The sequence below is a fragment of the Mastomys coucha genome, unplaced genomic scaffold (genome assembly GCF_008632895.1).
Source record: "Mastomys coucha isolate ucsf_1 unplaced genomic scaffold, UCSF_Mcou_1 pScaffold15, whole genome shotgun sequence".
In the NCBI taxonomy this organism is placed as follows: Eukaryota; Metazoa; Chordata; class Mammalia; order Rodentia; family Muridae; genus Mastomys; species Mastomys coucha.
Window position 1 is genome coordinate 120,766,978 of NW_022196897.1, and position 23,637 is coordinate 120,790,614.

General features: G+C 38.5%; 1 protein-coding gene across 4 annotated transcripts in view; it reads left to right on the top strand.

Moving 5' to 3' along the window:
* Nucleotides 1-23,637, top strand: part of Plcb1 (phospholipase C beta 1) — a 680,822-nt gene that overhangs the window by 454,854 nt on the left and 202,331 nt on the right. For all 4 annotated transcript variants that reach the window (XM_031372013.1, XM_031372014.1, XM_031372015.1 and 1 more), the window contains 5 exons: nt 4,927-5,006; nt 6,634-6,687; nt 7,653-7,728; nt 15,276-15,376; nt 16,888-17,054. In XM_031372013.1, the coding sequence (XP_031227873.1) occupies nt 4,927-5,006; nt 6,634-6,687; nt 7,653-7,728; nt 15,276-15,376; nt 16,888-17,054 (478 nt within the window). The remainder of the gene's footprint in view (nt 1-4,926; nt 5,007-6,633; nt 6,688-7,652; nt 7,729-15,275; nt 15,377-16,887; nt 17,055-23,637) is intronic.

The window sequence follows — 23,637 nt, forward strand, 5'->3', positions numbered from 1 at the left end:
TGCAGTATGGAGCCTGAAACCAACATTTCTAACAGGTTTTCAGGTGGTGCTACGTGTTTATTCTAGAACAAAGCCATTCGTGCCCTGCTGCAGCAAAGACCTTGCCCAAAAGCACTGGAGAAAAACAGGACCTATGCCCCCTCCTGAGATCGACCAAAGGAGCAAACACTCTTCACCAAATCTCTGGTGTAGATGCACATGAAAATTCGGGAAACGTTGTTCCATTCATTGACTGTTTTTCCCAAAGCTTGGTTGTACATTCCTTCCTCTTACATAACGGCTACTTCTCTCCTTCAAGAATCCTGAAACATTTGTTTCTATACTGGGAGAGACTCTAGTATGGCTCTGACCATGTTCTTTCTGATTCTACTTTCACTGCCCAGCAAGTGCTATTTGTTGGCGGCTCCCCCTGGAGAACATAGATAGTGAGGAGGAGACCAGGGTGTCTTAAGGCTTTCTCAGCCTCTTCAGACCCTTCATCAAAACACAGTCATTACCACAGACATGCTCCTCCTCACTGGCCAGCAAGCTCAGTTCTGAGATATCTTCTACACAGGGTGGTATTAAAGCGTTGTTAATCACCCAGGGATTTGACTTGATGCTCACCTGTCTCCCTCCTCTCAGACTAGCCCTTGCTACTCTTAAGTTTTGCCATGGAACACTGTTATAAGGCCAATCCATATAAAACATCATCTTGGGAACTACTTCTGGGCAACCCAAAGTAAGAATGCTACTTTCTTCAGTGAAAGGGGCCACAGAAAGACCAGTGGATGTAAAAAGACCAAGGCTGACCAATTGGCAGCCTCAGCCACAAGTAAACGCCCTGAGTACAGGACTGAGAACTGGAGCTTGTGTGCATCCAGGAAGCTTGGGGAACACAAATCCATGCCTTATTTCAGTTCAGTGTGCTAAGAGAAAATGAAGTATCTCGTTCGTGATGTACTTCTTATGTGTGGAATACAGGTTGAACATCCATCCCTGAAAATTCACAAGTCCAGAAATGCCTATAATTCTGGAATTTCTTTCTATTCTGATGAGAAATCGTGAGGATAAAATTCAAGTCTAAACATGAAAGTAATTCATGTTTTATAATTACCTTCTATATATACCATGGGGGTAATTATTATACAATTTTCATTTTTACATCCACATTTATACTCACCCATCAAGTGAGGTTGGGTGAATTTTCTTATTGTGGTAGCACAGTAATACTCAAACAGGTAAAATGCTGAACTAGATTAAAGGTCTTAGTAAAAGTAATTTTATGTACATTTTTCTATTGTAAAATTTGGTTACTAGAAAATTCAAATTCCACTTGGCTCACACTATATTCTTATTGGACTAGATATAGTGGAAGACTTATGTTTTCAACCAAAAAATGTCAGACTAAAATTAAGTCTCTAGAATTATTTTTAATTCCTTTACTCTTTGGCTTGAAATTAGCTCTCAACCTGTAGTTCTCCACCTTCCGAGTGTTGTGGCCCTGTAATACTGTTTCTTATGTTGTAATGATGATCCTAGCCATAAAATTAGTTTGTTGCTACTTTATAACTATAATTTTTCTACTATTATGAGTCTCAATGTAAATATTTGATATATAAAACAGCTGATATCCAACCTTCAAAGGGGTCATGACCCATAAGTTGAGAACCAATGTTCAAAAAAAAAAAAAAAAAAAAAAAAAAAAAAAACACCTACAAGACTACATAATGACCTCAATTACAAATATTTTCACTATAACACAAAGTTGCCATAAAGCATGATAAATCTAAAGTTCGACTTTAATCCAGAAAATACTTTTTAAAAAGTCTTAAAACCAGTGGCAATGTTGATTGTTTATTTTCAAACTATCTAATTTTATTAAAATTGCTTTTGACACTGTTAAAAACAGTATTTTGATGGTCTTCTGTGTGCACTTCAAGTTTGGTCGTGTATGATTTTATCTTCCCTTTGTAATTGTCACGTGCTATTGTTTTAAATCCTGGATCTATAATCTGTAAAGGTGAGAGCTGCAGGGTCCCTCACCCACACTGGTGCCACCTCCTAAGGTCTACATCTTTGCAGTTTCAGCCTCAGCTTCAGCATTTCCTTGTTGTCAGATGATCCTCTTAGTGCTGAGCTTTGCCCCGCCTCTCACTGCCCATCCAGGGAGTGGGCTTCTAGCACTGTTACATTTTCACTTGCTATCCTATCTGCTCATTCCTATCGGATCACTTCCTTGTAGCTCCTAATGTGTTTGCTCACTGCTCCTTCTTCCGGTTAGTTTCTTGTCTTAAGCCATCAGTCTTCCCTTCCCAATTATTCTTGACCCACTGTTCTTCCAGTCCTGTACAAAGCATCCCATATTGCATGATAGCACATTATTAGGGTTTAAGTCGGGAAGCCAGCAATAATAAATTTTAAAGATGCTATGTAAAGATTAGTAAAAATCAGTAGTAAAAATAACAAGTATGATGGGTACTGGGGGCGCACACCTTTAATTCCAGCACTTGGGAGGCAGAGGCAGGCAGATTTCTGAGTTCAAGGCCAGTCTGGTCTACAGACTGAGAGTTCCAGGACAGCCAGGGCTATACAGAGAAACCCTGTCTCAAAAACCAAAAAATAAAATAAAAATAACAAGTATAAGGTATGAAAATGCTGAACTAAATGCATTATTTTGTAATAAATACAAAGATCACAAGATTCTAGACTGTCCTCCAGAACTATTTGAGCTCCTTCCATGCTGGTATTGCATAGTGCCAGATAGTGTTCTGCAGGGTGTGGGAGCAGGAGGTGGTAAAGGCATCATTGGTCTTACCCAGATGCCAAATCTATAAACTATAATACCAAAGCTCAAGCTATGCTCATGGTAGTAACCATGGCACAACTTGAATAGGGGTGATCACAGGCTCCCTGATTTGACATAATGCCCACTCCATAAGCAGGAATATGTGCCTAGCACTATAAATCTGGTCAAAAGGACATGACTGAGGCTAACTTATGCCTGTGAGAGACACCTACTACTGGTGCATAGCTAAGTTGACATCACATCAAACCACCTTCTAAGTATCTCTGTATACTCACAGACAAAGGCTACTCTCAGCCTAACTCAAAGAAGCCTATCTTTGCATTGAACAGATATAAATGCAGAGAGCCATGGTTATGCAAAATGCTGAGACTAAAGGATGGTTGAGGACTCAGCCCCCCAAAAATATGTTTATGCCAGTTCTTTAAGGCTCACAGAGCATTGATTGTGACATTGAACCAAGAATTTAAGAGCCAGGAGATAAGGAGATGATCTACAAAAAGCTATCTTCTAAACATGGCCAGGATATGATAATCATGAACTTGTGGCGTCTGTACCCACCAGCACTGGACCACACCTTGGGATCATCAACAGTCATCTCTGAATAGAGAAGGGGCTCACAGGGTCCTACCACTTACTGATAAAGTATTGGTAACTACCTGATTCTGAGAGACAGGAAAGCAAATTGCCTAGTTTTACACTTGCTCTTGAGCCTGTGAGACTCTTAATAGATACTGCCCAAGCCATGGTCACTCAAACAACCTAGTTAAACTCTGTGGAACACAAAACCCACAAGTTATGAATATAGGAAAGATATATGTAGGGGAAAACAGGACCAGCAGGGATGGGAATAAAAATAAAAAGGGAGGAATGATCACCAGAATGTGTTGCATAAATCTGTAAAAGTGTTTTAATTAATTAATTTTAAAGCAAAAAAAAAAAAGCCCCACAAAAATAGAATTGAGTATATATTGTATGAAACTAACAAAATGCCAGCAGTAAATTCTCTCTCACACACACACACACCAATAATTTAATGTAACTGGAGTAACTTCTCTAATTAATAGATGCAGACTGACTAGTTAGAATGTTTTTTTAAAAAGAAGATCCAACAACATACTGCTGTAGGAGACTCACTTTAGGACACACGTAAACTGACAGTTTAATTAAGGGGTGAAAGAAAACTACGGCAGACTAATGCTAACCAGGATGACCACTTCCACTTATGGTCACTGAATATTAGATAAAGTAGATATTAAGTTAAAAAAAATCTTTTAAAGACAATGCTATGCATTCTGACCAAGGATCAGTTTACTAAGAGAATATGACCATCTTAAGTACATATATCCCAAACAGGTGAGCATCCAAATATGGAAAGCTAATCTCAACAGACTTATAAGGAAAAAGTGTAATGGGAACTAAGGAACATGATGGAGGTTCGTGAAGAGATGGTTCATAATGGAGGAACCTACAGGCAAACCCAACAATGCCAGATTTAACTGTCCTCTCATCATTACTTAGCAAAACAAATTATCATTATGTGCTCAGATTCATCACCATGAATGGAAGTGCAACCCTCTTTATGTAACATGTCATGTTACATTTTCTTGGAAGCCAAGTGGGATCACTGGTGGTTGTGTGAGGTATAGAGAGTAGCAAGGGATTCCCAGGGTGTGAAGAAGAGAGAGTTTCATGTTGATTGACATTGAGCTGCATCTGACTAGGATTTAGTTAACATAAAGAAATCTTCTGTATGGTAGTGTGGTGAAGCAAAAGAATTTTTTTCAATTCTGTTGAAAATATATTTACCACATTTTGAACTATTTTATTAGTCTTCATTTGTTTATAATTAGAAAAAACAGTAAAGGTGTATAGTTTTTGAACCACAGAGATTTTATCAATGGGGAATTTAAAAGATAGAAAAATGTATTTTATGTATATGATTCCTTTTTAAAAGAGGAATCACTTAGATTTTAATTTAATTATTAGATCTTTTATCAAAAAAAAGAAGAAAGGGTGGGTAGGAGTCTGTTCACATCTAACTTGAATTGATTTGTCTGTCTTCCTGGCAGATGAGTTAAAAGCATATTTTATACCTGAGTAGTATTTAAACTAATGAAACTATGATTTATATTTTTCAGGAATGGACAAATGAGGTTTTCAGCTTGGCAACAAACCTGCTAGCTCAGAACATGTCCAGGGACGCATTTCTGGAGAAAGCGTAAGTCTCTCTGATTGTTGTTCCTTCTGAGTCAGTTTCCTTTCTCCTTTGTGAGGCTTTTGTTTATGCTGCCTGGGCTTCTCACATTCATAAACATGTATTTCCCTTTGGGATAGGTAGTTGGAGGGCAGATTTCTCTACTGTTCATACTTGGAAGACTTCCAGGAAAGATGACTCCTTCCCAAGTACACATCAGGCTGAGGTGGCCTGAACCCTAGCAGCTGTATTCAGAGCAAAGGATTGCTCTTTTCAGAGCATCCTCGGCTGCCTCAGCCGGTGTCCTCTCTTTTATTAACATTTGAAGAGATTGAATGACATATGACTTGTTTCTCTAGATTTGGAGAATTTTGGTGGATACCACAAGAACTTCCTACCTCCTTCATTCAATGGGAACATAATGGAATTTCAGACCTTAGAGACATTTGCATGAAGCAATAGAGGAAAGAGAGAAGAGGAAGAGCAAACAGAAGGAAAATAAGAGGATAAGGAAAGGAAATAAGATGAGGAATCACCCTGGAATTGCAACAGCCATTCTAAAAATTACTTGACCAAGGAAAATAATGATGTACACCAGATAAGCAACAGGGAAATGGGAGATGGGTGTCTTCCTCCTGGTGACTCTTGAGGTTCAGGAGCTTGGGAGACCTTTAAATCAAAACCTCAAGCAGAAACAGTAATGCACGTGTCTCTATTTCACTGAAGAACTTCTGTCGTCCTTCTTGTTCCAGAAGCCATTCCCTTTGCTTTACGCCTCATATCAGCCACATTCTCTTTTTCTCTTCTGTGAATTTTAGTCCCAGATCTTCACTCAAATGCTTCATCATGGACTGATCCCATCTCCCTTTTGTTACCTTAAGAATCTGCCCAGACATACTTCTTCCCTTTCTTTCTCCTTTCTTTTCACCCTGTTTATCTGACCTACCCCCTATCGTCTAGCAAATATTTGTAGAACATGCATTTTTCTAGATAATGCTAATGAATGAGATAGAGAGAGAAATAAGATGTTCAAGCTGAGACACAGCATGGTGAAACTGGTTGACTGATCATAGTCTAGTGCAAATGTCTGTTCCAGATGGATAACCCTTGTGAGAGCTACTGTAGAAATTGTAGCATACAAATTTTGATGACTGTGTTGTGTACAAATCTGGCTGTGGCGTCTCTGGGTGATGGTATGAGAACTGTTTCAAGGCAGCATTTCCTGTTGACACTCCCACTTGCAGTGGTTGAGAGTGTCTGAAGGTAGATGAAGAGGTAAATACAGTCACTATATTCTCTGTGAATTTCTTATGAACAAACTATAACTATAAACGAGATACAAATGAAGCACAGAAACTTAATACTGAGGGAAAGAAGCCAGACACAAAACACAAAACAAAGCAAAGACAAAAACAAGCAAGACAATTTCTGTTGCTGATTTATGAGGGTTGACTCCAGAAGGCATGAAAACTTCTGGGAGGTTTCTCAAGAGACAGTATTTCATTTCACCATCCAGGTACCAATTTGAAGATTTGAATAGTTTGGCAAATTCAGCAAGCTGCACATGGACATGAATTCTTCTTGTATTCTATTTTTCAATGCTTTTTAAAATTAATGACATTTTTTGTTGTTGGTTTTGCTCTCCCCACAGATATACTAAGCTCAAGCTTCAGGTCACCCCTGAAGGCCGCATTCCTCTCAAAAAGTAAGCTGCAGGCATGTTTCTCATCATTCATCTGCTTATCCCCAAAACTTGAATCTGTGCCATGGGTCTCATTTATTTCTTCACCGGGTTGAGTTGAAGCATAGAAATGGTGTGGTAACCCTGTCCTTCTTCATGCTAGTCTCAAACAAGAGCCTCTGTCTTCCTCATGACACTTCCCTGGCTGCCACTTCCTGTAGCATCATTTTGGAGAACATATAGGAATCAGACAGAGGGGAGAGGGAAGAAATTCCATTGCATCAATCCCAGAATTCAGCAGAGATTCATATCTATTCTAGCAGTGTAAATTGTGTAACATCGATGGTCACTCTGAGGCAGGGCTCTCAATGCCCAGTGGATACAAGTGCTAGGCAGGAAGCTTAAGTCACAAAACAAGAGATTAAAAAGCCACTAAGACAAGCCATTGTGAGCAAGATGGCAGGTCACTTTTACTCTACAGAAGTGCTGAGCACTGGACTGGGTTTTGTAATGTTTTAATGGAATGCACAAATTCAGATCGTCATATTCAATTTCTAGCACTTACTTAAAAAAAACAAAGGTGTGGTCCAAAAAAGTACACTATTAGAAAACATCACGCAGAAATTCTTCAGCTTCAACATGAAAGCCAGCTATGAGCTTTGCACAATGGTACATTGTGCAAAGGGACAAGATTGGGGAGATTGGGGAGGTCATTTATTGTAGGAATTAATATGAAAAATTAACTAATGCGATAGTTTTCCTTGGGTCATCTCCACTTTCTCAGAATCTTGATTTTATATTAGACACTGAAAGTTTTAAAGATACACATAGTCCTTGAGAATAGATACTGATGTATGAAAAAATGGTTGCTTTATTACTGTTTGAAGCCACCTAACTTTCACTCTGTGAAATATCTTGAGTTGGGATCATCTGTGTGTTCAGTGAACCACTTCATCTTTAACCAGCTCTTACATGTTTTCCCTCTATAGCATCTATCGACTGTTTTCAGCAGACCGGAAGCGCGTTGAAACTGCACTAGAGGCTTGTAGTCTTCCATCTTCAAGAGTGAGCATGCTGTCTTTTTACTATTCCACCATGTAACGATTCTTTAAAATCTGTACTCAACTTGTACTGCCTAGTACTTTCTAGACATAGCTTGATGCAATTAAGAAACCCATAAGTGAGGTAGGTAAGGTGTTACATGCCTATAACCCCTGCAATCAAGAGGTAGAGGCAGGAGAAGTGCTGCAATTTGAGGCTAGCATGGGCTACACAAAGAATTCCAAGCCATCTAGGGCTATGTATTCCAAACACGTCTCAAAAACAAACAAACAAACAAACAAACAAACGAACAAGACCACCAGCAGCAGCAAAAAGACAACTAAAAGAAAAATAACATATGTTAATACATACAATGTGTTGGACCAGTTGTTAAAGTCTCTAATTCTCATATCCCCAACAGTTCAGTCTAGAATGACCCTTTGTTGTCATTGAAAAAAAACCTGGGCATGTCAACAAATGCCCAATATTATAAGAGTTCAGATATAGAAGATAAGAGAATAGTATATTAAGACCAGCCTCAGCTACAAAGTGAGTTCAAAGCTACGCTACCCTCGGTCACATGAAATTCTTGTCTTCAGGCAGGAATGGCACAGAGAGCAGACACGGGGTATGGGAGAGGCAGAATTTGAGGGGGAGACAGTAAGGAAGGAGAAAAGTCCAATCAATGTGTGTGTGTGTGTGTGTGTGTGTGTGTGTGTGTATGTGTGTTACACTGTCAATTTTCAATATGATATGAATGCTTCATTTATAATAAACCTACTCTTGGGATATTATCTAATGATAATGTTGAAGTAATATGCATGAGAACAGTATTTTTCAACCTGGGACTCATAACCCCTTTGGTGGTCGAAAGACCCTTTCACAGTGTTCACATATCAGATATTTACATTACAGTTCATAACAGTAGCAAAATTACAGTTGTGAAGTAGCAATGAAATAATTTTATGGTTGGGGTCATGACAACATGAGGAACTATATTAAAGGGTCCCAGCATTGGGAAGGTTGAAAACCACTGCTTTAGAAGCTTCTGAATAACAAGCTTCAACATTTTTTTAACCTCTAGTTTTAAAATGTATTCGTTAGACACTGTTGGTACATGGCGCACATGTTGATAAATAAATTCAGTACAAATACTAAAGATGGTGCCCACAAGTTCTATTGAAATTGATGCATATTAAAAAGAGATTGGAGGTCACTCACCGCTCACAGGGAGAAGGCCACCACACAAGATGCTCTTTTGTTGTTGTGCCTGACACACAATACATTCCATATACATTAGCCACCAAGAGGAATTCCTCTCCTTCTCAATTCATTTGCATATAATTCTAAAAGGATGCGGTACCAGGACTTCATGGAGAATAGTGTGTTGCATGAACTTTGTACCACATGCATATGTAGAAGTTTCCTTTCCCTTCCAAATTAGACTCACATGGTATCTAAGCAACCAGTAAGCCCTTATCTAGATCATTAGGTACTGGTGGGGCCTCTGGGCCTCTGGAGATAACTAGCCATGTTCCTGATGCACTGAGCTTGGAAATCTACTTTTCAACATACAATGAAATTATAATAAAGGACTGAGCACATTTGTCACCCAATTCTTATTCCAAACATTAGAAAACTAAACAAATTGGAAAGAATGCTAGCTGGGTGTAGTATTGCATACCTGTAGTGCCTGCAATCAGGAGCAGAGACTGAGGTCACTCTAAGTCCCAGGCCAACCCTAGGCTGCATGATGAGATGCTCTCTTCAAAACAAAACTAGCTAAGTAAATAAACAAACATGAAAAAGTTCTTTAAAAAACAAAATGAAAGAAAGGAAAGATTTTGCTAGGTCACAAGAATACCTCTTCCAATACCAATTTTGCTCTCTTAAGTGCATATGACCAATTATACTAGAAAGGCTGCCGTGCACAAATCAGGCCCCTGTGCCCTATTTCTTTTCTTTTCTCCTCTATTTTGGAAGGAGTGGTGCTGGAGATCAAACCCAGAGCTTCTGTTAGACCTCGAGAGTGCTGTATTCTGGCACTCCCTCTTCACACCATTCTCTTTAATTCATTGTGCTGAATGAATTAAAATGCTCAGACACATTCACTGTTGCTTTTCTGGTAGGCATAGGAAAGACAAAACAATGTAATTCCTGTTGTTGATTTGACAAATATTCAACAAGTTCCTGCCACACACCTACAGGCACTGAGCAAGTGGTGTGGTCCTGGGTTCCAAGAACACTAAGGTATTTGGAGAGAATTAGTGAATAAATATGCCAAGAGATGCATTCATAAATGGAAAGAAGTGCTGTCTAAAACAGAATGGGTGCTTCCCTGAAAAGAAAAATCCATTCTACCAAAGACAGTGCACAGAGAGAGGCCTGGGTCTGGGGAGAAGTTTGACCAGCAGAGAAATGGCCACACTCACACTCAGCCTGAAAAGGAAGTATAGAGATGGAATTACAAGACATGAGAAGATATGTTCTCCTTTGTGATCACACTTCTAAGTTTACCTTTCCTCAATACAATTGGGAAATACAATGATCAGCTTAGTGTTCTGCATCCAGTGAAATGAAAGAAGAAACACGGAATGAAACTGGATAGAAAAAAATCAAATCCATCAATCAATTCTCTGTAAACTACAATTTTATGAACAATTGAATTCCGAAAATTCAGTCAATAAACATAAATTGAGCCTTTATAATTCACTATGTCTATTATAGTCTTATATTTTCAGTCCAATATCAACTGGAGATGATTTGAAGGAAAATGAGATTCAAGCAGTAGGAGTTATGTTTAAATTGGGGGAAAAATACTTATCTTTAGCAAATTAAATGTAATGACAATTTTCTGAAAACAAACTGAAGATATTTTAAGATACAATCAAACCTCCATTATAGTTTTGAAAGATCATTATTCATTGTAAGCTATAATTTATCTGTAGGACTTGTAGAATTCAAATGCTTTTTTTTTTTAAGATCCACAAACCCAAGATCATTTCAAAGACAGGAAATAAAAGTTTCTGTGAGATGTCTACAACACATCAAAAACAAGTTTCAATAATCCTGTGGTAATTTCATATGTACAGAACAGTGGGTATAGAAAATAGTCACTGCTTAGCTAAAAGATCCAGAGTATATACCTGGCTGTTTTACACCTTCCAGAGACGTGGGGGTCATATAAACGGTAGCTAATTCTGCATAAGTGGAAGTGTGCTTCCTAGCCAGCCGCCATTCAGACTGAACTTAATTGTGTTCAGTAAATAGACACATTACCAGAAATGCTGTGGATATCCTGTTGAGATTTTTTAAACATTATCTTTGTGCCCGTTGTTAGGGATAATTAATGCACTTGAACTTGTACCCTGGCTGACATGATTTGCTGGGATAAGACGTTGCTTTAGAGAGTTCTCCTTTAGAGAGAGTAGTCACTAGCCTCAAGTTACCCTAATTGGTAAAAAGTAATATGATACCTAAAATGAGACAAAGCAATTACTGTCCTTCTATTAATAATCCAAACATATTTTCCAGTGAGACCTGTGAAAACCTTTTCATATTCAGAAAATTACTATTCTACCCACAAGCTCTCTGAGAATTGAAATAATTTATCAGTACCAAATTCCCTTGATTTAAGGCTTATTAACTTGAAAGGGCTTGGTGACATTTGGAATTATACTAGTCTTGCCATGACATTGGCTTGTGAAGCTGCATTTCAATGAAGAAAATAAGAAATAAATCCATATATTTGTTTTAAACATAAATTTTACTACAATATGTAAATAGGTATGCTTAAATACATAGGGAGACAAGTTGTCGTCTACTTAAAGACTAGCACATATCTGTACACAAATGCTACAGACGACATTTCTAAAGGAACATCTCTGTGTGGCTACAGTTCATTGCCTTACTTTCTGAAAATAGATTAGAAATATCATCATTTTGCAGTCGTGGTTCCTAAAACCACTATATCAAAATTATACTTCAAGAATTCGCACAACAATTAAATATACAATGAGCAGTTTATTTGTAGTGAGTCCATGGGCTCTGGCTAATTCAACTTTTGTTTTCTGACTCTAAGACAAAAATATTAAAAAGGGCTGATTGTCTAAAATATACTGAGTAATAACGCACTATAAAACACTAGCTAGAGCTGGCCAGGTGGCTCATCAGTTAAATACTTGCTACTCATTCAGAGGAGCCAGGTCTGATTCCTGGATCCCACTTACAACTATTTCTAATTATAAAGAATCTGACACCTCTTCTAGTCTGTGGGCACTCCACATGCACGTGGTACACATACATGCAGGCAAAATACCCAGACACATAGAATAAGGTACTAAAAAAAAAAAAAAAAAAAAAAAAAAAAAAGATAATGATGATAATAAATCTACGAGCTCTATTAGAGTCTGCTTTAATAAAATGTTTTAAAACTCTTTGAATGGTAAATACAAGTTCATCATAAAAGGATTCTTTAAATACACAAGTATGTAAAACAGAGGAATAAAACCACCATCCTAAAGTGAATATGAACCTTAAACTCAAGAGTTTACAGTGTGAGTTACAGTTTCGAACCACTCGGACTCAAAGTGTGCCTGCTGCCACAACCCTAGCTGGCTTACCAAGGCCCTCAGGAGAGTTTCGTGACTTCCTAGCTCCCTGCTATGGCAATAAAATGCTAACAGTAAAAAGTGGTCCCAGGGACCAAATAAAACATTCAGGAGGTGCTTGCTTAGCAAGTGGCAAGTACTCCGTATTAACTCTTGCCCTTTTGAGTATATTATGCATATGCATATACACAGTCTATATGTAGGTCCTATTTTTTTTTACTTCACATGTGGACATGATGTTATCAAGTCCATGGGATCTGGAACTACTATTGCTGACATCAGAAATTCTTAGCATCATTTCTCTGTTAAGACTCTGTCTGTGTAAGGACATAACTAGAAAAGGGTCAGCCCGTCACATTTGCCTTAGTGCTTCATGCTTCCTACACCAGCTACCCCAATTCACATCATAATACTTCAAATTATACTAGCATTCTTAATCCAGTCGTCAAAAGTCCAAGTCATGGTAGCAACAGAAGGTCACTAAAAATGTTTAATATTAGATGCCTGAATCCAGATGAAGTCATAAAACAAGATTCCCTCAGGTACTTGCATATATTGCATATTACATATTGTATATATTAGACAAGTGGACAAGTTCTATTATGTGTGTGTGTGTGTGTGTGTGTGTGTGTGTGTGTGTGTGTATTCATAACAGTGCAAGTTCTAGGCGGTCCCCAAAGAACAACAGAGATAATTGTGCAGCTGAGGATACAACACAGTTAGATGAGTATTGAAGTATGGGATGAGTGGAATGGAGCAGAAGTACAGAGCCAGGAGACAGCACAGCCCAAGTGGAAGGTGTGTCTATTCAGAGAGAGACACTGAAGACTGCCAAGCAAAGAAATGAGGAGTCAGCCAGTCATGGATGATACCCTTGATAAGATCGGCTTGTGTCCATTACATGATGTCAGGGAGAATGATGTTTCCTAGCAGAGTGGGGTATCGCACTTGGGGCTCATAAATGAAACCAAGTTGAATGTACTTGAGTTAGGTAATAGTACCATTGAAGATTTTTTTTTTTTTTGCAAATGATTTTAAATCTTCTTCTCACAGCCAAAAAAGTTGGCCAAGTCATTTTGCCTATGCAGAAAAGCAAGTTTGTGTCTAACTCGGAAACTGGCATCCTCCAGTCAGAGACTTTTCTTTGTATAAACAAAGTGCCAATCTGGAGGCCCATAACTGGGCTGCTCCTGTCTCCATGCTGAGTGGCAAAACACCAGCAATGCCCTTCAAGAGGATTTCTGATGATCTTGAACCTGAGCTCTTGAGCTCATGATTTCAAAGCTGTGTCTAAGCATCCCCGGTATGTTGGCACAGAGATCTTTTGTATGTCTTACGCATTGTTTTGTTTTCTCAAAATTCAGTTTTCTAAAATAGTATGCCTTGCTTCCTATAAAGGGACTTAGTCAAGGAACTATTACTTCATTTCTTTTTTCATTCCACGAACATGGGAACTCTACTCTCTGCCAAGTGCTGAGCTACATTTTCTGGTCTGTTAGGAAGCAGCGTACAATTTCAAACAATGATTTTTTTTTTTAGTTTTCTATTAAAATACAGTTAAAATATATGACTATGTTTAAAAGGAAGGGTGTTTTCTTTCTTCTAGAGACTTGAAAATAAAAATAATCCTTCAGGCACATACCTGAAATAGGAAGCTGCATGAAAAATGTCCTTCCTGTTAACAAAGGCTCAGATACATGCTTCCGGTTTCCATGGCAGCCCAACCAAACACAAAACATAAATCATAGAAGTGGCCTTTTATATCAGTAGCTCACTTCCCAAACAATGGGACAATGAGCAATCAGAAGCAAATAATGGCTGGGGCTGTCATGCCTAGGAAAAGTGTCTTACAACATAACAAATAACGGAACCCAGCTCTCCTCCACGGCCTCTGTGACAGTCCCTGCCCTGCCTGAGTCCCTGCCCTGACTTTCCTCATTGAAGACTGTAACCTCAAAATGTAAATTGAAATGAACTCTTTCCTTTCTAAAGAGAAATAACATAAAGTTGGGGTTTGTGATTTTATTTTAGTATTATTTCCAGGATCATCACTTTTAAAAATATTCACTCAAAAGCCTGATAAAGGGCATGAAAGTGTGCATATTCTTTATGCCACTGATTCATCCACTTCAAATGTTTAAAATAGCAAAGAAAGCTATCTGTCTTCTACCACTGCTTTTAAAGAAGAAGACTCAACCCAAAACAGAGAAAGTGACTGGGTAGAGAGAAGGAAGGAAGACAGACAGACAGACAGAAAAAAGAAAGGAAGAAAGGGAGAGAGAGAGAGAGAGAGAGAGAGAGAGAGAGAGAGAGAGAGAGAGAGAAAGAAAGAAAGAAAGAAAGAAAGAAAGAAAGAAAGAAAGAAAGAAAGAAAGAAAGAAAGATGAGAATAAAATGAGCTGTGAAGATGCTTCACTTAGTAAAGGACACGAGAACCTGAATTTGATCCCCAGACCCTCATAAACAACACAGACTTGGTAGTTCATGCTTGTAATCTTAGCACTGGGAAAGCAAACAAGGGGCTTCAGTGGAAGGGAAAGAGAAAGAGGGCGAGAAGTAGGGAGGGAGAGAGGGTGGGTAGAAGGGAGTGAGGGAAGGACAGACAGACAGGTACATTAAACATTTTTACTGAACAGATTCTGTCTTCCTGTGTATAACTTACTTTAGTAAAACTGTGTTAACAATTGTTTATCAGGATAAAATTCTTAAGCTTTAATTAAAATTAAAAATCAATAGAAAAGTTGTTGACATGCCAAAGTCAGGTTCTACATGAAGTCTAGAGTTGGCCTCAGAGATGTTCTCTGGATGTTTTGCCTGGTTTGGTAAAAAGGAAAAAAGAAATGAGGTGGGAGGGAGGGAGGAAGAGAGGGAGGGAGGGAAAAAAGGGGAGGGGAGGGACAAAGAAAAATCAGGAAAGAAACTGGAGAAAGCTCTTGCTCACCCTGTTGTTTTACTTCCCAGAATGATTCCATCCCTCAAGAGGACTTCACTCCAGATGTATACAGAGTTTTCCTGAACAATCTTTGTCCCCGACCTGAAATTGATAACATCTTTTCTGAATTGTAAGAGGATGCATTTTAATCTACTTTTTTTTCTAGCTTACAATGATAGAGTGTCTAGGGCAGACTTTCGTTATGACTAGAAGGAGATTGTCCAAAAGCAGTGGCTTGAAGGAGGTGATAGTGTGCTACTGGCCTTGACAAGCAACTACTGCTCTTATAAGCATGTGTTTACTATGACACATGTATGGCCGATGTCATTTCTCCATGCTCTGTTGACTTTGTTTAGACTAAAGCTTATGGATACAGCAGGAAATGTCTTAACATAAAAAAGAAAGATTCATGCAGCAGAAGGATTCCTGACTGCACACTACATATTGTATTCCTGTCAACAGTATTAGGATAGAGAAATTGAGATTGCTAAGCACCCTCACATACAGCATATGATTTTCTCTGATTCTAGGGATTACAAATGTTTATAAACATTGCTTTTTATTTAGATGTATTTTATTTAATGTACATGACTGTTTTGCCTACATGGATATCTATATACTGTGTATATGCCTAGTTCTCTTAGAGGCCAGAAGAGGGAGTTGGATTCCCTGAAACTGGAGTTACACACAGTTAAAAGCCACCCTGTGGGCGCTGGGAATTGAATCTGGATCCTTTGCAAGAAGAAGTGCCCTTAAGTGCTGCTCCATCTCTCTAGTTCCTAGGTATTGCTTCTTAAAGAGACACAGAAATGAAAAGAGAAAAGAAACAATTAAACGGAAGCATAATTTATCTTTCTTGATATACCAAAATCTACCTAATGGCAAAAAGTCAATCTAAAGTTGGTAAAGGAAGTAACTGGCAGACAGACAAGCCCTGCTGCTGATTGTCACTTTGCACATTGAACACCTTTGCTGTGTGACTTCATCACCATACAACACTTACTGAGTAGCCACAACATTTATACCACTGAATTGTCATGGGTCACCAATTAAATTGAAATAAGCACTTGAATAACACTATCTAATAACAGTGTTATTTTGAGTGCATGTTTAGCTCTACATAATGGTTATAAATTGTTATTATCATTATGTGAAAGGAGCTGGCTCGGGAGGCATAGTAGGAATTTGAAGCCAGCCTGAACTGTAGCAAGCACCAGGATAAACAGAGGTACACAGTGAGTCCTTGTCTCCACAAGCCAAACAAGCAAATAAAAGCAGTATAGACTCTTGTAAACATACAACTTCAGTGAGATGAAAATAAAAAAAAATGTATTCAAGCACATTTGGGTTTTATTTTTCTTTTTAAAGTGATACATCAGCAGGATATCTTTAAAGGCTATGTGTGATAAAGGATGTTGTTAGTCATCTGATGCTACTCTAGGTTGGGTGGTGGTAGATAGGAAGAGTGGTAACCCACCAAGCTTTGGGAAATGGAAGTAGCAGGGAAGCAGCTTGTGTTTAGGGCAAGGTCAGAATCCATGATAGACTTTCCAGATATAGCGTGATTTGATTGCTCGGTGGCCACGTGCATACAGAAGATGTGGGAAGAGCTGTGATTTCCTGTGTTTCCATTACTTTCAGTGGTGCCAAAAGCAAACCGTACCTTACTGTTGATCAGATGATGGATTTTATCAACCTGAAGCAGAGAGATCCCCGGCTAAATGAAATACTTTACCCACCTCTGAAGCAAGAGCAGGTCCAAGTGTTGATTGAGAAGTATGAGCCCAACAGCAGCCTCGCCAAGAAAGGTAGTGTGCCTCACGGCAGAGTCCCTGCTTCCTCTGTGACTGGCCACACTCGGGAAGTGAGGGATTTCATGTCTCTCCTGGATGCTCCTGTGGTTTTTTTAGCCTGATGTAGGTTGTTGTGGTGGTGGTGGTTTTAACTTTAGTAATTTACTTTTCTAGTTCTGTCTAAGGTGCAAGCCACATAGTCTTAAATGTCTCATCTTTTATTCCCCAAATTTATACAGTAACGGAATGTATTTTTTTTCTCATGCAGCAAATTAACTAACTCAATTAGTTATTCCGTTAGGGTCATTTTTTTTTTTTTGAAAGTTCTGTAAAGTAGCCCATGAGTTTGTTTTGGTTTTCTCTTTTCCTGTTTGATTGTTTGTATGTTTTTCCCCAAGTCTACAAAACCAAAAAGAATATTCAGTCTGTTATAATCATATCTTATTCCAAATTACACTAACTGATAAATCTTTCTACATGTGGAGAATATTCTTAAATTTGGCCTTATAGGTATTTTTTTAAGTTAAATTTTTGTAGATTTAAATTAAAATTTTGGTAGAAAAAAAGTACAAAGTGACATCGTAATGTCAGATTTTAAGTTACCTGGATATCATTACTAAATACACATTTTTCTATTGGTGAAGTGAGTTAACAAAATATGACCACGAAGTTTCTTGCTAAGCGTTCTATGTTAGCAGCATAGTCCTCAAATAAGAGCTTTGGCGAAACGTGAACCACCGATGCTGACTCTCTTCTGGATTAAAAGACCCTCATTTAGAAGCTTGATCCATCATGACTGATCTTACTGCAAACGCCTGGAGAGTCTGTAGGGAAAATGAACCACAGCATACCAGTCACTGAGAAGAAATGAATCACTTGTTAACATGCGGGCACTTCATGTAGTAACGCAAATAGCAATCACAAACCACAAATGAGGGTGGATGGCCCAAGTTTTCTCAAACATTGTACTTGTCCTGGAATCAGCCCTCTCAAAAGAAAAGGAAGCTCTGTATTCAGCATATAACAAAATCATATGTTTTTCTTCAGTCTAATAATTGGGAATTTATAGACAACTTTTCATCGGCCTCTCTATGTTCTTGGCCAAGCATTTTGTCCTGATTATTAACACGATCTCCATTGTTGCCATTCAGGTAAGATCAGTGAAAGGAAGCCACAAGTCCATTTTTTGTCTTGTTATTGGCAGGGCTGCGATACAAGCACGTGTAAAGATGTCCTCTTTTTTTTCTTTTTTTTTTTTTTTTCTTAATGCTTGTTCCTTATTTTCAAGCTAGGACAACTTCCTGACTTTTCCAAGAACAGCTAACACCCAGTGGTGGAACGATTCCAGAATGACTTCTAAAAATGATTAGCTCATAACAATGTGACAAGGAAAAGCTTTTGTGAAACCAGCAGGCCTCCCTGTGGCCTAATGACATTGCTCATGAAACCAATAACCACAGTAACCAGAGGCAGCACAGAGCACGTCATCCTGGCACATAACCTCTCCATGCACGAGGCTCTTCTTCTGCAAAACTGTAGAAGGAAAAGTTTTTCACTGACCTTTTGTGAGTTTGGAGTAAATAATACCCACTAGAAAGCATCTGGCCCGTGTGATGTGATGCGATGGCCGAGTGTGTCCGGATGTTGAAGTGTTGAAGATTGGTTTTAATTTCTCTGGTGTGTTCCATCTAGCTGCTCTCTAGATTATAATAAGGCACTTTTGTGTTAGACTTTCTTTTATTTCCCCCTCGACCTATAAAGTGGACCTGCTTAAGAATGCAATGCTATTATTGGCTGGGAGGTAAGATCTGATCACTTCCATAAAGCACGTGTGCTCCGACAAAGCATCATTCCCCATAATAGTGAGACTAGATTAGTACCTCCCTACAGAAGCCACAAGTAGCACACGGGAAGGATAGGTTTGTCGTATATAACCAAGATGTGAAGAGACGCCTGGCCACTTAACTAGTATAGGAAATGAACCTCTGTCACTTCATGAGACAGAAGTGATAAGTAAGCAGATCTGGTTGGATATGGATAGGGCTGTCACCCTCCCCCCAGTGAGAAACTCAACTCTCCAGTTGTCAACTAGTCAAATTATAAGAGGCCTCAGTAGCCCACTTCAACCCCAAAGCCCATACACAAAAATGAACCTCTGATAACCGTCCTATTTTAAGGGTAAAGTGAAAGTGTGTGATTTGGGTTAGATTAACACATAATAGCTAATAGACTACCATTATTATTCAAAGTAGGACAAAATAGCAATGATACTGGAATGTCAGGGTGTCTTTGATCATGGCAGTTCCCCAAAGATCTAGGATCCTGGAAACACAATGGCCACAAAAACTACCCAAGCCAGTGGCTTTGTGGTTCTTATATCATGAACTAGAAGAAAGGTTTTTGGTTTGGTTTGGTTTGGTTTGGTTTATTGTTGGGTTTTGTTGTTGTTGTTGTTGTCTTTTGGAGAGTGGGTATTTTTTTTTTTGGTTTTTTTATTTTTGTTTGTTTGTTTGTTTTTGTTTTTGGATTCATAGTTGCAAGCTCAAGGAGAGAGAGTTCCATGCTGTTTGAGTTAAGCCAGAATAAAGGTTAGCCATGGTGGAGGAAACCCAACACACCAGAAAAAGCATACTTAGGCTTTGGCTAGCATCTAAAAGAAAAACAGAAGAGTTTTGAGCAGAACTCAGAAAAGCAGGTGGCTCTCTCTTGACACACCTGGAACATTAATTATTCTTCCTGTCTTGTTAGCATGGCTTAAAGTAGGCATATCTTCCTGAGAGGCGGCCCATTATCCAAAGGATTGACCACCTCCACTGCATTAAGTGTTTAATGGAGGTGATGATGGCATGTCTCCACCTAGACATAGATGCCATTCTTTGCTATCACAGCCCTGGAGGAAGGAACTATAGGCCCTAGTCCCATTCAAATCTGTGAGCATGCACACATGAATGCATGTGTGCATGCTCACACATGTATTCTTCATGACATTTAAAAACAAAACAAACAATAAACTGTCAATGAAAAAATTTAGAGACCACAGATCAAAGGATAAAAGTTTCTATGTTGAAGACCTGTACTCATTGGACATAGTAGCACAAACCTGTAATCCCAAAATATGAGAGGCTGAGGCAGGAGGATCTCAAATTCAAGGCCAGCCTGAGCTATACAGTCAAGCCCTTTCTTAACAAACACAAGCAACAACAGCAACAAATAAGGGTTTGAAGGTTTCTCGCCTTCTCAGTAACAATAGGATATGGACATAAGTTATTTAGTTCTCAAGTGCTAATGTGTCTCAAAATCACTGGACCCCTCATCAAATTTAGATTCTTTGTCCTGCACTTGTAAGAAAGTACTGAGCAGTGCTGACCCAGACTGCAAGAGCTACATTGAACAGCCTAGGGTTTTAGAGGTACTGAGGATGCTTAGAAAGCTGAAAGATGGAGCCCCATAGAGAAGGTCCAGGGAATCTCTGAGCTGAATTAATCTTAACAGAAATGAATAAAAGATTTTTCCGGACGTCAAGGGGTAATACTTTTGTCCATTCATGTACTCATTCAACCGTCTTGAGCATCCTTATATAATTATCACTAAGAAAAATTAAGACAGGACTTACAGAGTCATGCATGCTGAGTCTGAAAACATCACAGGACAAACAAGTATGTCTGGACAAACAGCCCAGACAGTTGTTATTCTAAATTTCCATTAGCTACGCAGAGTAAATCTTTTTTAATGACAGCATCTATTTCTTAATCCAGCCACTCGAGTGAGGAAACAATCTTGTTCGTGTGAGCTGTTGTACTCACATTTTCTGTGCTGCTTCCAACAGTTTATGGGAACAAAGAAGACTAGAGATTTTTTTTCTTGTATATTCACTTTAGTTTCATAGTCAATAGGAGAAGGACTTTGAGATTTATCTGTACGGTGGAGAAATTACAATACTTTAGAAACTAAAACTTTGAGGCCAGGCGTGGTGGTGGACGCCTTTAAACCTAGAACTCGGGAGGGAGAGGGGAACAGATCCCTGTGAATTCCAGGATAGCTAGGGCTACATAGAAAGACTATCTCAAAAAACAAACAAAGAAAAAATAAAAGAAAGAAACTAAAAGTTTGAGATACTATGTTAGACAATGAAAATCAATTTATTGACAATGTTATTAATTTAGACTTTGTAGTCCCTAACCTGATGTGTCTGACTTTGAGATTTCTTTTCTTTTAAAACAAACAAACAATAAACATTTTGTCTTTTCTTTGTTAGGTAAGTATGAGTCACAGTTAACCTAAGACAATTTTAGAAAGCCACGGATTACTTGAATCTGGTGGCTGTTCGAGAGCTAAGGAAATGGTTTCTTTAATCATGTGACTTTAACAATGCACATGAGTGCTAGGCATGCAGCTTAGTGGGAGAGCATGGTCTCACAGGAAGGGAACCCAGAGACCTGGCACTACCACAAATAATAAGTGAATAAATATTTAAATGCACATGCACATTTTTCAGAGAGCAAAGCCAAGGCTTTGTAGTCAAATGGCTTACTCAAGAGTTAATGAAGGCATGCCATTTGTGAGATCAGTTGTACTTTAAATCAGGTGTTTCTTGTATTTTTATCAATGAAAACATGAGAAAATAGATACCAGAGTCCAATATGCTGTCATAGTTTGTTTTCTCCTGTGCTCGCATTTTGAATATTTCCTCAGGTGTGCCCAAAAATCACTTAAGTTGGTGTTAATCTCAATATTGACTGACAAATTTGGTCTGTTTTATCTCAGAAGGAAACTTCTATTTTGTTTCCATACCCTGAAAATCACAAGTTATAAAATTAACTTTTAGTGTAAGGCATAAGAAACTTATGTAATTGTGAATGTAGCAAATATATGTTAGAAATATACATAAACTCTGATTTTAAGAAATATCTTTTTATTTATTGAAAATAGCCTTTCCCCTACAAATATATTCTGATTATGTTTTCTATCTTTCTTCTCCTCCAAGTTCCTCCTCATCCCTCCTCCTATTTGGATCCATCTCCTTCCTGTCTCTCCTTAAAGAGCAAATAGACATTTAAGGGATAATAACAAAATAGGTAACATATAGTAAGAATTTTTAAAAATCTGAATAAGACAGAGAAAACAAACATAAGGAAAAGTTCTTAAGGAGAGGCACAGATACAGATAGAGAAACACACGCATTCACATATTCAGGAACTCCATAAAACTAGAAGCTATAATATATATGTAAAGGGTCTATACTGTAAAAAATAATAAATACATAAAAACAGCATTAATTATATTTTTCATAAAAGAGAGGAAAAAATTAAGAATCTGTGACACTGCATTGTGAGACAGTGAACCTCCAAAGATGCCCTTGAGTTTATTTACTGCTGGTCATCCACTGTAAGGGCATGAGGCTAACTCTTAAAGTGTTTTCCATTCCCAGTAAGACTCCCTTGGGAAAAAAATACATTTTCAATGGGCTAGAGATGGGAGAATGTGTCAGTTTCTCCTTCATCTGAAAGACCCCATCTGGTGCAGACCTGTGCAGCTCATATGCATGCTGACCTAGTCTCTGTGGGTTTATATGTGCATCTATGATGTTAATTTAGAGGGCATTGTTTTCTTTGTGTTCTCCATTCTCTGTGCACTAATACTCTTTCTGCCTCCTCCTCCAAATGCTTTCTGAATCTTGAGGGGAAGGATTTGATGAACCTATCCCATTTATGACTGAGTGTACAAGGTCTCTCATTTTCTGCATAATGTCTGACTGTAGGTCTCTGGATTTGTTCCCATCTGCTACAGGAAGAAACTTTTCTGATGGTGGCTGAGCGAGACACTGATCTATGAGTATAGCATAATACCACTGAGAGTCCTTTTATTGCTACATTATATTTTAGGGTAGTAGTATTTGCTTTTACCCTTGGTCCCTGAGCTATTTAACCTCAGGTTCTCTGTCGCACAAGCAGTGTCAGGTACTGAGTTTTTCAGTTTTCATTAGCTTATAAGCTCTCTTTTGTTGGTGATATCCAGTTTTAATCAGTGGTATTCAGAGAAGATGCAAGGTGTTATTTCGATTTTCTTAATATCTGTTGAAGCTTCCTTTGTATCTGAGTACATGGTCAATTTTGGAGAATGTTCTGTGAGCTGCTGAGTGTTATGGGAAATATTTTAAAAGACTGACAGGTTTCCCATGCTACTGCCATGCACCAGAGGACCACGTGGCTCCAGATGGGTGATTTCAACTCTGCAGTCTCTCAGGGCTGAAGCTCCCGAGACCCTCTGTGGATCGCTGCCACACTAGCCCCACGCAACAACTGTCTACCCTGTGGTCACACCACCCAGCAACTCGGTAGAAACAAAACTCTTGAAGCTTATAATTAACCAATCATACTTATGTATCAATAAATTCTCAATTCGCAAGATGCAAATACAATAATTTCAGTACCAATTGATAATGATAAAAGCTGTCCACCTAGATTAGACAAATTGTCCCAATTATTCTAACATTATGATATAACCACCTGTGGCTATCTAAAGCCATGCTGGTTCAAGTTCTTCTTCCTGTCTGTCCTCCTCCATCTTGGCTTTCCCCCTTTCTCCCGAGACACTCTCT